At 36.9% G+C, this 14297-nt stretch overlaps 1 protein-coding gene across 1 annotated transcript in view; it reads left to right on the top strand.

Annotated features, from left to right (window-relative positions):
- LOC136031181 (uncharacterized) overlaps positions 1 to 14297 on the top strand; it is a 117405-nt gene that overhangs the window by 32746 nt on the left and 70362 nt on the right. The window contains exons 2-3 of the mRNA XM_065710535.1: positions 9604 to 11941; positions 13751 to 13887. Of these exons, the coding sequence (XP_065566607.1) occupies positions 9621 to 11941; positions 13751 to 13887 (2458 nt within the window). The 5' untranslated portion in view covers positions 9604 to 9620. The remainder of the gene's footprint in view (positions 1 to 9603; positions 11942 to 13750; positions 13888 to 14297) is intronic.

The following is a 14297-nucleotide window of genomic DNA, read 5'->3' as shown; positions in this document are numbered from 1 at the left end:
TAAATGTCTATTAAATCAACATGACCTTTATTTAGATGCGCAATATCGAAAAAATTGGTTAGAATGAATAAAAAGAAGCCTTTTGAAAAACATGGTGATGAGAATTTAGCTTTGGAATGAGCGCAAATCTTAATATTATAACTCTAGGAGCGTAATATAGAAAAAAGTACTTTGAAACTATTGCATGTTGAGAACTTTTAATGAAAATGCCCCAGTTTCTTTGAACAGGGGCTATTTCCATAAGGTATTGAAATAAAATTTTTCAAATAAATATTTTATTCAATGGCCAAATCAATGTATACCATTGACTTTATACATGACTTTATACTTATGACTTTATACTAAATACAACATCAGCTTCCCCTGTTCATCAATGGTATTCATCTTAATCAGCCTCTGAGGTGAGGTGAGTACACAAACACTATCATCATCTTCGACCTCGACGATATCCTCAATCATTCTCGGGGTTCGGTCGAGTAGATGCCCATCGTCTTCTACACTTTTCCCCCAGGACATCACCGACCTAGTTCCTCTGGCGTGTAGTATAAATTGTCAAAATTGGTATAATTTGTAGCACCTTACTCTTCATTGGGAGCTCGCTAAGGAAGAGTTCCTCCTCGTCAGGTAACCCCCAATCGCTCCATAATCATGTCCTTCCTGAACGTACTCAAACTGCACTCATGAGAGAAACAATACTTACTGCAAGCATAACATAAAAATTTCTCCTTTGCTAAAAGAAGTCCAAAATGCTATTGCGTGAAAATTCTGATATAGATAATCGCTTTAGAATTATTGAAAAACTATACGTATGTTGAGCCTCGTGTTTCAGAGGCAGTAATTTCGTACGGTAGCGCATTTGTTTTCAAAATGTGCAGGTAGTCCTACAAAATAAAAGGCTAACATAGACATTTATTTTAAAATTTTTTTTAGCATTTATTTAATATATGTAGATTGAGTCATAAGTTTTAGAGGTAGTACTGCCGTACGGTGGCCTATTTGTTTCTAAAATTGCTGATAGTTCTACAAAATGAACGGTTAACATAAACATTTATTTCAGCCAAATAGACTGCTCCACAGCAAAACGTGTTTTCAGCCATTTTGCGATACAAAACAACAGTTCTACCCAATTAACTTCAAAATAATATTATGTTGAAATTCTGAGATAGGTAATTGATTTAAAACTATGGAAAATCTATGTGCATATTGAGCCTCGACTTTCCTAGGCAGTAATGCCGTACGGTGGCCTTTTCGTTGTTAAAGTTGCAGATAGTCCTACAAAATAAACGGTTTACATATGCATTTATTTTCGACGAAAAAGATTGTCCTACAGCAAAGCGGTCTTTTTAGCCATTTTGTGGTGCAAAACATCAATTCTAGCCAAAAGAAGTTCAAAATATTATTGTGTGAAAATTCTGAGATAGTTAATCTATTTAGAATTATCGAAAAACTATACGTATATTGTAGTCCTACAGAATAAAATGTTAAAATAGACATTTATTTTAGCGAAAAAGACTGTCTCACAGCACACACGGCACACACGCATCCGTGATTTTTCTTCTTACAAAAAACATGCAAAATTCTTAGTTTTGCTTATAGGAGCTTAGTAAAACATGAACTAAAGTGTAAATAAAACTTTATCTCTAATAACAACCCTCCTAATAATAACCCTCTGGAATTGTTTGCTGGTGGGTGGTGTAGCCAAATATGGTCACAGTGGCGTGAATATGCATAGTCATGGTTCGAAGAAATGTTTCATTGTCATTAAAACTTCTCAGAAACAACCGAATGCAAAAATGTGTCCCTTTTTTCTTGTAGGTGTGTCTAATAGAGCAATAGAAACGCGGAATTTTCATTAAGACCCCCCCGGAAATAGCTCTTAATAGGGCTTAAGTTTATCTCTAATATCAAACCCTCATCCCTCCCATCCTTGAAATGGTTGCTAGGGTTCCCACCTTTCTTTAATTCATGGTTCTTTTTGCTTATATTTTATCCTTTATAAGCCTCTTTCACGTTTTGTTTTTTCGTTTGTTATGTTTTAATTGTATTTGTCTGTTTTTAAGTAATGGTTTTAAATTCGTTTTTATTAATAAAATTTGTATGTACATAAGCCTTAATTCTTTAGATTACTTGTTCCAGGATAAAACTTCAATAATTTATTTCACCAATGCAATTTTAAGCATCTAGTAGTCTATGAACATAGATATTTTCGTTCAAGATTTCCCCTAATATGCAAGATTGTACTTTATTCTGTGTAGTGAAGAGGAAAAGAAAGACTTTTGATCATATTTGAGGCTGTACGATATTCTAACCATAATGATACTCTCGCTTTTATTTCATCTTTATAGCACATTCAAGTTCCAATAGAGTAAAAGACTATTACTAAAAAATGAGTCATGAACAAGCCCTAATATTATCTGATAACATTCTCTAAAGCATTACTTAACACGCAGGTGCATATCAAATGTAAGCAATTTCTAGTAATCAATTGTCCCCTCTGCATGTCAACTATTGCAGCCATATGGGGAACACGCAATTCATTTAATCATTCTAGTATGTGCAAACAGGGGATTCTCCTTGCGTGCAATAGGCTATCATGCAGAATCTATTACCCGAATAAAAATTTTACGAATAGTTTGCTGGTCCAGATGGTTGCGGCTCATGTCTGGTCATTGGGAAAATCCCTGGTCTTATTCGAATCCTAATGCGGACAAAAAATCTTTTGATTATAAAGTTTCCCTGAAATAAAAAACGCCTTTGATGTTTCGTTAAACGTCTTCAAAGTTTTTTGAAGAAAATGTCTTAATAAAATCCCTCGCTTGACTAGTGGACTCTAACACGTCCTGTTACTAGTAATAAAGAAACTAGGATGTAACCACTAAACCCTATTACATAACATCCAACAGTAAACAAAACCCATTACGTAACAAGCAAACTCCATGATGTAGTTGTACTATACTGTTAAAGCTGTGCTATAGCATTGCGCGGTTGTGACTAATAGCGTTTTGAGGGACTAGTAGCTGCATTGGTACCCCCATATGGTTGTGCCCAGATTTGTTGTAGCGTCACTACTTATGTAGCCCAAATTTGCTTTTAAAGTATTATAGTTTTATCATACTTAGGTATATTCCTTCAGGATTGATCACCAGAGAAATATATTAGAAGAATATTAGGTAGGGTCTATATCATATACCGACTGACAGCAGCGGCAATCCATATTTTCCGCTAACAGTTAAGACCCATTCACAATGATATTGTACTAATGTCTGAATCCAGCCCCTTCCCAAAGCCGATACCAGCTAATGCTTGTGATAAGATCTTACCATTCAGAATGGATAATTCTGACGCTGAAATCAGATAATACCGTAATTATCCTGTCTATTTGGCTTTACTTCAGATCTTGTATAGTCCTTGTTTCTCTTGTGGTATAAATACTCTTGAGCTATGGCGAGCTCCAGTGGTTCCTCCAAATTTTTACATGTTCTTTATTCCAGTTTTTTCATTACTTATATGAAATTCAATATTTTTGCCGATCAGAAAATATTTTACGAACGCTTCTGATTGTTGGCCTAACTGGACTTCAGTTTGGACTCGATCTAGTTCTGGCTCTGGGCGGTAGCTAACTCAATATTGTCAACGAGCTTGATTTAAACAGATTCCTGAAATTAGCGCTAGCTAAATCTCATTATTAGCAATGGGCTTTTAGACACACGTCTCTTTTAAATGGGTCTTTTGACACAAACCATACAATACTATAAAAAAGCGTTAAATTCGTCATGTGCCTCCAGAGGAGCCTATGGCTTTGAAAAGGAATCTTTGGGACATTCTGTTGCTGTCAGCACATCTTCTCCTACTTGGGTTTCAAAAACGTGTTGAGAGTGGAGATCTGACAGGAATGTGTGGCGTAGGGTGCTCTTGGCAAGATCACTCTTTCTCGATTGTACAAGTTGCCACTGGAAGATTACCTTTGAAGTTTTAAAGTCCCCTGCTCTACAAAAATGGCCTAGCTATTGTCGTCGGTGGCAGATGATATTTGTAATGAGATAGTAGTTGGCTATTTTACGGATCTCAAAATTTGATACTTAATCTGTTCCTATGTTCAGAATATTTTGGAGACATGCATTTTTTTAAAAGCAAAGGTCTTTCACCCTTGCTCTCCATTAATATGCCATGATTCGGCTGCGTACGTCGGAATCGATAAAACAATGCTATTGAAGAGTAATGTTGACGTGATTTGAAAAGACCTTTGAAAAGACCACATTCTTGATAGCTGAGGCGTTCTTAGCTTTTCACCATATTTAAATTGAATAATTCCTCCAACAAAGCATAACGTTTCATGTTGCCTTGATACCGGTGGGCAAGTTACGGTGATTGAGTTGAAGGTAGTTGATCTTTGTGTTCACCGTTATTGTCTATAATTTTCGTGTAACTTTCAATATTTTACAGTTTGAACAGAACCTCTCCTATAAGAGCGTAGAAAAAAAGTTATGCTCCTGGAGTGTTTCTAATCTATCTTTGTTCCTTTCTCATTATCTTTGTCCGCTCTATGTTTTTGGAAGAAGCTCTTTGGTCGCTTGATTTAGCAATGAAAGGCAAAAAAAAGACAAGACAAAGAAAGCGAACATCAAAAGAGGCTTAATTTTTTTATTTTACTGTCTTCACCTGATTTGGCCTCACCTATGATGGTTGAGGTGAAAGTATCGAAATCTCTTCATCTGGTGGAATTTATTGAGGAGAACTTAAACAACAACTACAGTGATGGTCTAGGACGTAGGCGGTCAATGGAATCTCCACTAGGGAAAAGATACATCCTTTTTATCTGCATCGATAAGAACGACCCAGGTGCGTATTTCAGGGGGGGTTTGAAGGTGTCGGTATGCAGCACCGACACCTGTTCGAACGTCCGTGTTTGTACCTTCTGTACAGTGAATTGCCCTAATGAGAATTGCCAGTATTTTAGAGGTTTTCATAACATTCAATTCAATAGATTAGTGGACTGGAGGCAGATAGATTTGTCAAATGATTTCCAGAGGAGTTATTTACGGATTTTCTTAGGTATCTGTTCGACTGACCGTGTGTTAAGCAAAACGCTAGGTGAAAATTGTGCTTCTATCTATCTTTTAGATCTTTGATAAGATGAGGTGTAGATTGCTAGGACACGTTTTGCAAGAAAAGGATAACAAATTGTCAAAGACTGTTCTTCTCGGACATCCACTTGGGAGCAAACAAAAAGCAGGTTGTCCCCGAATGGGATGCGGAGAGATCATGAGCAAGGATCTAAAAGAGATTAGAATTTGTTGGGAGGGGATGAAGAATAAAATATTGAATAGATTGGGAAGTAGCATACATAGCTGTGTTAGCCTTAGGCGGTGTTGTAGTGAGTTGTAGGCTGGTAGTAGTAATTGATTTTATATGTAGTTCGCTAGAACAGATCTTTATATATTTTTAGTTTGGTTATTCACAAGCATCAATGTGGAATTTTCAAAAGCCGAGGCGGTACCCCATCATTTTTTTGCTTATAAGCGAGCAGAAGAGGGGAAGTTCTCTGTAGCAAGCGTCGTTGTACCTGCCGGGAGTGTGTCTCCCTTAAATTCCGGGGAATAGAAAGCAGGAGCCTACGCTTCCCTCAGTTATTGGCATTTTGAGCTTCTGAAATTTAGCCAACTACCATTCAGCTTTCGTGCGGCTAAGACGTGTTTTGCCCATGGTTATGTTTTTGACTCGGAATTGGATTAACAGAATATTTGCATGAAAATGGAGTCTGATTCAGATACGGACTGCTTTGTTTATGTCCCGGTTCTGAACTTTCTTCAGCATTAAAATGAAAAAGGTGTCGAAGCTACAGTGATCTTAAAATTTGCTGTCGAATTCTTCGAGTCAAGTGATATTGCCAAATCGAAGACAATCCTGTGGGATTCGCTGCCGAAATTGACCAAGCCCTATCCAAGGCGCACGGGTTCAAACACAGCTCTGAATCATTTGAAAGACATGTTCTTCAAAATCAAACATGTTCTTCAACATGTTCTTCTGAGGACATGCCTGTTTTTGTTATCCGTTCCCCAACCGAAGTTTCCTGTATTCCAGCAGTCGATTACTCCAGGATAGCTTCTAAGCTTAACGGAATTCAACAGACTCTTTTGCAAGTTAATGAGAAAATGTCAACTTATGATCTGAATTTTCCCAGCCTCCGGAGCAGTGCTACTGGCAGTGATATAAGCAAAGCCACTGTTATTATCACGAATGTACCGCTTGATATCGATAATGCATCTAAACAGAAGGAAAGAATTGACTGTATTTCTGGTCACAAGTGAATTGATACTGTGTGAGCCTCTGGTGATAAATTGATTGTGAAGATCGATAGCGTGGCCGCTGCTGACTTTTGCAAATCTGCGCGCTCGGTTTTCGTGACTGTGAAGCAAAAATGGCAGAGAAAAAGTTTTTTGGTATAATGAAAGGCGTTGCACAAGATCTTGATCTTGGGCCTCTTAAAGCTTGCAGGGGTGTTAAAGACGCTATAACAATTGGGAGCTCAAATTGTGTGAAAACTACTTTCGAAGACGAAATTTCTCTTTCCTCGGCCCTTAAATCTGGACTGAAGAGAGGCTATGAACTGTTTCGAGTGTATGAATATCGACGAATTCCTGTCAATCAGGAATTCGCTGTCATTCCTGTCAATCAAAATCAGTTTTTACTGTTTTAAAAAGTAGAGTTGAGAGAAAGAGTCAAACTTTAGCGTAAAGAGCGGGGCGTTGATGAGGAAGCAGCACCTTTCATATACGAAGTAATTTCTGTTTGTTTTAAGTTTTAATGTCGCTCCTTACTTTCCGTTAAAAAAACTTGTTTTTTTATTTAATTTCTAAACGTTTTTGAATCAATGCATGTTTTGATTTTGGCTCTCCGCAGATGAATAATTAAAACGAAATTTTATATTTATTTTTTGGCTAAATGGCTTTCTCATAGTTTTGATCGAATGATTTTGAGAAAAAAGGAGCGGGGGAGGAGGCCTAGTTGCCCTACTTCTGTATTCTCATGTTTTTATTACGTGTGTGGAGGTTCCCCCCCCCGTCAGTACCTCGCTCTTTACACTAAAGCTTAGATTTTTCCCAATTTCTTAAGAATGACCCCTGAATAACAAAAGCCGTAGAATAAATAGTTGAAATTACTAAAAATAATTTAGCGTAAAGAGCGAGATATTAGGAGGAGTTGAGCCCATCATATGCGTAATAATTTCTGTTCGTTTTGAATTTTAATGCTTCTCCTTACTTTCAGTTGAAAAAAACTTTCATATTTATTTTTTTATTGTTTTTTTTTTAATAATGCTAGGAAATCCTGCGCTCCCTTCATGAAAATTTTCTTCCCCCATGACAAATTACTCCATGGGAAGTTCCCCTAACATATCCTCCTCTTATCACCCCCACAACCTAAAAATCCCCAAGAAAACGTCTGTAGACTTCCTAATAACCATTACTATATATAAGCACTGGTCAAAGTTTGTAACTTGTGGCCCCTCCCACGGGGACTGTGGGGGAGTAAGTCGTCCCCAAAGACATAGTTATAAGGTTTTTTGACTACGGTGAATAAAATGGCTATCTCAGAATTTTGATTTGGTGACTTTGGGAAGATAATTAGCTTTGGAAGGGGCCTAGGTGCCCTCCAATTTTTCGGTCACTTAAAAAGGGCACTAGAACTTTTCATTTCCTTTAGAATGAGCCCTCTCGCAAGATTCTAGGACCACTGGATCGATGTGATCACCCCTGGAAAAAAAAAAAAAATAAACACGCATCCGTGATTTGTCTTCTGGCAAAAAATGCGAAACTCCACGTTTTTGTAGATAGGAGCTTGAAACTTCTACAATAAGGTTCTCTGATACGCTGAATCTGATGGTGTGATTTTCGTTAAGATTCTATGACTCGTAGGGGTTGTTTCCCCTATTTTCTAAAATAAGGCAAATTTTCTCAGGATCGTAGTTTTTGATGGGTAAGACTAAACATGATTAAACTTAAATATCTAAAATCAGCATTAAAATGCGATTCTTTTGATGTAACTATTGATATCAAAATTCCATTTTTAGGTTTTTGGTTACTATTGAGCCGGGTCGCTCCTTACTACAGTTCGTTACCACGAACTGTTTGACAAGTGCGAGTTTCTTGTTTTTAACTGTAATAATTGTTCAGAATCACTATACTGCGGTGGTTTTAGTATTCCTCGTGTTAAATCGTTTCGTTGGCTTGGTATAACAGTTTGCGATTCTATGAATGCTCTCCGGTCTCGTGCTGTCAAAGATATTAGTGATAAGCTGAGGTTCGATTACTCTAAGATTGTAGCAAATCGTGGACACTATAGGAGAAGAGCGCTAACTCGGCTTTACTCAAATTTTTGTGATCATTCTGTACTCTTCTGTTCTGGTATTAGACCACTTCTGTTGACTGGTGATTTAAAACGTATTCGCATAAATTATTGCCGATACTGCAAATTTCTTTTACATCTACCCCGTTCTTACCGGAATACAAAACTGGTTAAAAAGTATTGTGCGACAGATATTACCGGTGCTTCCGAAAAATTATCTGCCAAGCTAGCTATTGAAGCACTTTGTTTTCATGCTAGAATGTTTTCATCGCCTTATCGTCTTTTTTCTGTATGTGATTAAATTTGTTTCCTGTTTTACTTTTGCTGTTTTTCTTTTGTATTTTACTCCACTTAACCTCTGTTTTGTGAAGTGGGTGATAAATAAATTATTATTATTATACCCTCAGATATGAAAGTGTGGATTTCCTCTCAGACGTGTGTAGAAGCCTCACCCAGAAAAATCAAGAAAAATAAAAAATATTGCCTTTCGAAAGAGCTTTAAACAATTCTAATTTTCACCACATTTTAAACAAGTAATGGGACCAACTCATGTTACATGTCTAACCCAAAAAATTCTAGGGGCTTAATCTTGGACAACTTATGGCCAAAGAAAAAAGTTTTTATTTTGGGGAAGGGGGTATCAAAAATCTCAATCAAATTTACCTTCCCTGATAAGGTAGTGTCGTTATTGTATAGTGGTGCTTATTTTGTGTTTGTTTACAGATTTTGAAACTTAATTCTAAATCAATTGACCTAACTCTGTTGTAAAAAGGCTGATTAAAACTCAGAACCTACTTCAAATTGCTTGAACTAAGCAGAGACACATCTAAAGCAGTGTTTCTACTTCTATTGATTTTTAGGGGCATCTACCGAATTTCTGCTCCATCTCCTGATAAGAAAAGAAGATTCCAAAACTACAGAAAATCTCCAGGAAACTTAATCCCTGGAAAATGTTATTTTGTGGTCATTCTTTGTTTGCTACATGGCTGTTGTCTTTGGTCTTCTAGGGATTTTTTTTTTCTGGGGCAAAGAACGCAGCCACGTCACAGGCAGTTGAGACAGCATGATTTGAATTTTTTTCGCGTAAATTGATCTTTGTCCGCGTAAATTGAATTGAAAAATATTCCTTGTACATTTGCACATTGGGGTAAAGTATAGTAGAGTTGTAATCAAAATGTTTCCTTGTATGTAGCCTCAATTCTAGGCTTACAACCATATTTCTTATCAAGACTGACAGCTAATTTTTTTTTTCTCTTTCAGACAGTGCCCTTGTGTGTATGGAAAGCAAGCAAAAAATGATGAACAAAAAGCCGTTTGAATACTACATTTTCAAGCTTGAAAAGGATAGCATTATTCCATCAGAAAATGGATTGAAGAAAAATCAACGTTTCCGGTGTGATATCTGTAACGCCATCTTCAAACGAGGCTTTAGTCTTAAGAGACATTATTTGCGCTTTCACATAAACGTTATTTATATTAATGAAAGAGATTTGGCCAATTGTGGCATCACGCCAACTGAGACTACTGAAACAGGTCTTTACAAATGTCATGATTGTTCTACTCACTTTGACTTTAAAGAAGAGCTTATGGATCATAGAAATAGCTATCATATTAATGGCCGCAAGCCAGGTGGCGTGAATTATTTTTGTGATCGCTGCTCAATGACATTTACTAATAAGCATAATTTCCTGTCTCATGTAAAAAGGGCTTGCCAAACAGAAGATGTTAAAGTGTGCCCACATTGTCAAAAAGAATATGCAAGAAAAGGTCGACTCGAAAAGCATATGCTTCATTGCAAAACAGAATGCAAAAAACTGCAAAAAAGTGATAATGATCTTCACAAAATGCCAGTGCTCCAAGCTATTGCTCCTGAGGAAGTTCATATTGACGAGGAGTCAAAGTCTATCGAAAGCATCGATGGAAGTGATAACAATAGCAGATCCAGTCTTATTAATGACTTTCATCATTCATTAAACCAATCTGAATCTGCTGCTGATCAAGATAGTGTTATGGGACTCCCCTTCGGGACAGAAAACACGTTCGATCTGGGTCAGAATGTGGAACGGTATGTTCGTGATGCAGATAATAAAGTTTACTTGGTGCTAGACTCTGCTAAGGTTGTATACCCCTCATCTGACCGCCCTTATGACGATCCGGGATACTATGAGACAGACTATCCGTTCATTCTTGATGATAGTAACATAGATGTTGACAAGCCACAAGAATCTGATGAGCCGTCGCTTACTTGGCAAGAGCTGAAATTCTCAGCTGATTCTGAGAGTCAGGATGTGTTTATCCGGGTAAGAGCGGCATATGTGGATAATTCGAATGGTGCTGAAGCATTAAGACCATACAGTCATACAGCTGGTGAAAAAAGCGGCATTTTATTTATCACAGAGAATTGTACACCCGTGAAAGTGAATAGTAATATTACACCTGTAAATGCTCAGGGTTTAAAAAGTGAAACATATCATAACGACAGGCCCAAAGTTGATCTTAGTCAGATATTTAACCTAATCAATGCAAACGACTTGAATATCATTGAAACAACAGCGCCCAATTGTCATCAAGAGCGGAATGTAGACGATGGATCTGAACCCAAGCGTCCAAAGACTGAAGGTAGGAAAACTCATCTATTTCGATCAAGGCACACTTGTCCCGAGTGTGGAAAGTCCTTTGGAAAAAGTGGGCAAATGATTTCCCATAGACGGCTAGCCCATGGTAGTGATGGGGTAAAAACAACCATTTACAGCTTCTCAAAATCTAATTACCTTCCCCTTTGGTCTCCTAATCGAGATGAGCTTGATGAACCTCCCCATGAACGTACAGAGCAAAGTCTAGATTTTGTAAATTTACGATGTTCTGAAAATAATGAATTATTTATCGATGGCAAGTTGACAAACTCTGACTGTGCAGATACACTGTGCAGTCTTCCCTTTGTTTGTGCAGACAGGCTTTCATGGAAACGTCACAAATATCTAGATTTGATGACTGAGGACAAAAGAAATCAGTTTCTAAGTGACATGATCATGTTTCCTCTTGCTGAACAATTTTTAGTCCACTCAAAGCTAAACTGTGATACATTTTATACGCCTTATCCATTTGATGTACTTAGTAGCGTTGGACTTTTAAAAAAAGAAAAAGTTAATATAGAACAAAATAGTCAGGGGTTTGAAGGCATTTGGTCCCTGCCAATGTGCTTCATATGTCGAGCCTGTGGCTATAGGTCGAAATACTTATCCAACTACTTATCTCATCAGAACTACTCACATCCACTCATTTTCCCGTCTCATATGGTTCTCTATATGGATTCTTCAGAAGTGCCTAAAGAATTGTGGTCTGATTGGGCCTTTGGACGCAAAATGCTACGTGCCTCATTAAAGAAAAAAGGAAGAAAACGCTTAAGATCACTAGCAACTTTAGCTCAAAATATCAATATTGTTACCACAAACCTTGCCGAAATTTCAGCGAAAACAAAATCTAAGCGTGCGAGAAATTCATTTTTAAAGGCCTGCACAAAGTGTGAAACGAAAGTCTTGTCTTTGCTAGAACTGCACAGTCATATCGTCGAATGCGGGGAGAAGCTCCAATCTGCTCGGTAAGTTCATGGTGGAGGTCTCAGCTCTAATAATGGTGGAGGAATTACTTGTAGCTTAGAGAAAGTCGTATGTGATCTATTGTGTGAATTGGTTTAGATAGCAGTGGTCACATAACTAAGTTACCCAAAACTTAACTATTTATCTAACTACCCATAATTCAATCGCACATAATTCTACTATAGTCCAGAAACCTGACAACAATTCAGTACGGCATGGAAATTAATTCTTTTCCTATACCATCACCAATTGTATTAATACTTACCCAAAAAATTACTTTTCTTATGTTTTACTTATATTACTAATTGCTTGTTAAAAATAAGTGTGCTTTTTCAGTTCTAATTTTTAATTTATTTTCGTAAAATTGAAAAAAAACTAGGTTAACAAATGATGATATAAGGTAAAGCGGACTAATAGGAATAGGTCTGGGGAGTTGTACAGGGCTGGATAAAATACCAAGTGAACAGTTGATTTACCAATGCAAAGTTGGCGTACATCTCGCAATTCTATCGACTTCCCATGAAGCCAATGCAAACTGCCAAAGGCTTTGAAATGTGGCCAATGAAAGCTAACCAGAGGCTTTCTGCAAAACATTTATTGAATCATTGTCTCATTTTGACCTTGAGAAAGAGAAAAAAGCCAATAGTTTCAAGGGCTGGTTTTTGTAATTAAATTGATTCAGCCTCTGGAAATATATTTGGCACTCTATGGTGTAATTTTTATCTTGATTTTAAGCTAAAAGATATTTGATTTTCAAAATATAAAATGTAAGCATCAAAGGAGTGAATCAAACCTATCCCTATATTAAAAAAAAATTAACTTGGCCACCCAAACGACCCAAAATTACTAACTACATCGGAAAATTGTCTAGGATAGACAATATTGTTTAGGACCTTTTTGTTTAAGACAATATTGTCTAGAAAAATTGTCTAGGACCTAGTTGAAATTCACATTACCAAAAGTTACGGTTTCTTGACAGGTAGTTTTCAAAACTAGGGGGGGGGGGGGTTAGTTGAAGGGTTGTTCAATGTTATACTTCCATTTAAAGTCCTTGCCTCGCTTAACAATAACTTAAAGTTACTAGCAAAATGTATCTTAGCAGATACAAACAGGAATTATTGGCATACTTATTTCTCATTAAGTAGGTAATTATTTATTGTGGGGCTGCAGTTTTTTTTTTTTTTTTTTTTTTTTTTTTTTTAAATCAAAAAGGTGTAGATTGGTTTACTGAACCAAACAGCTCTTGTGCAGAAGAATTAGGCGTTTAAAAGCTTTTTTTGGTTTGAAAAGTGTTGACATAACAAGTTTGAGTTTTTCTTGACTCGAGCAGGATAAGTACACCCATGTCCTCACAATCATCGACAGTCGAAAATAACATAATTATAACAGAATGATACACTTTACTAGAAATGTCAAGTTATGGTTGTTGACCCTTGACAAGCTCAGTGACAAATTAGTTTGCATGAGTCCACCCATATTGTAATCATGAGTAAGATTTTATTTGCGTATTTTTTTGTAAGGATATTACTGTTGCTACTGGGTTTCCATTTAGGCAGTATCGTCTTAAAAAGACAAGCTGTATCGGGAATTGAGGAGAAAAATATTAACTCGAATGTAAAAAAGAGAATTTGAATTATTTGAAAAGAGGAAAATATGCTCCATCACTAAGATTGCGCTAGCCTAGGCAGTGGACTATGGTAGGGCTGGGGTTGGCGATCTTGGTAAATGTTGTGGCTTTTGTTCGGTTTCATACATTGTTTAATTTTTAAAACTGAACAATGAAGAAACCTTTCATGTGTTTTTTGTTTTAGCATATCTCCTCCTCAGCGGCACCGAAATTCCGAAAGCCGCCGAAAACATTCAATAAAAGGAAGACGGGGCATGAAGCGAAAAATTCCATCCAATGAGGACCTTACTAAGAGGAAATCTGGGAAAAGAAAACACGACGGTAAGTTCCCTTCAAATCGGTTATTCATGGATCTTTAGCTCTTGCTGTCACCCATAGGCCCTAAGTGAAAAAAACTACCGTAATTTTTTCTTACGTAGTATCTTTCACCCCCCTCGCTCTCCCCTGAAAATTATTGATGTTTGTGAAGATAAATCTACGATGACTGAATTGCATTTAGAATAAAAAAAGAATGCAGTCAATTGAGTGCTCTTAGCAGCTAGTTTTTCCTGACTCTTACGCCAGGTATAGTGTTTCCTAGCTTTTCAACCAAGAATGGTGTTCAAGGGGCTGGTAATCCTCTCCTCTTGTTTCGAACAAACAGTGTGATCGCCAAATTCAGAACAAAAAAAAACTATAAGAAACGAACCTAATTAGGCGCTGAATTTCTATATAACTTTAATTCTGGCAAA

The sequence above is a fragment of the Artemia franciscana genome, chromosome 9 (genome assembly GCF_032884065.1).
Source record: "Artemia franciscana chromosome 9, ASM3288406v1, whole genome shotgun sequence".
Taxonomy (NCBI): domain Eukaryota; kingdom Metazoa; phylum Arthropoda; class Branchiopoda; order Anostraca; family Artemiidae; genus Artemia; species Artemia franciscana.
This window is presented reverse-complemented; position numbering and strand designations above follow the sequence as displayed.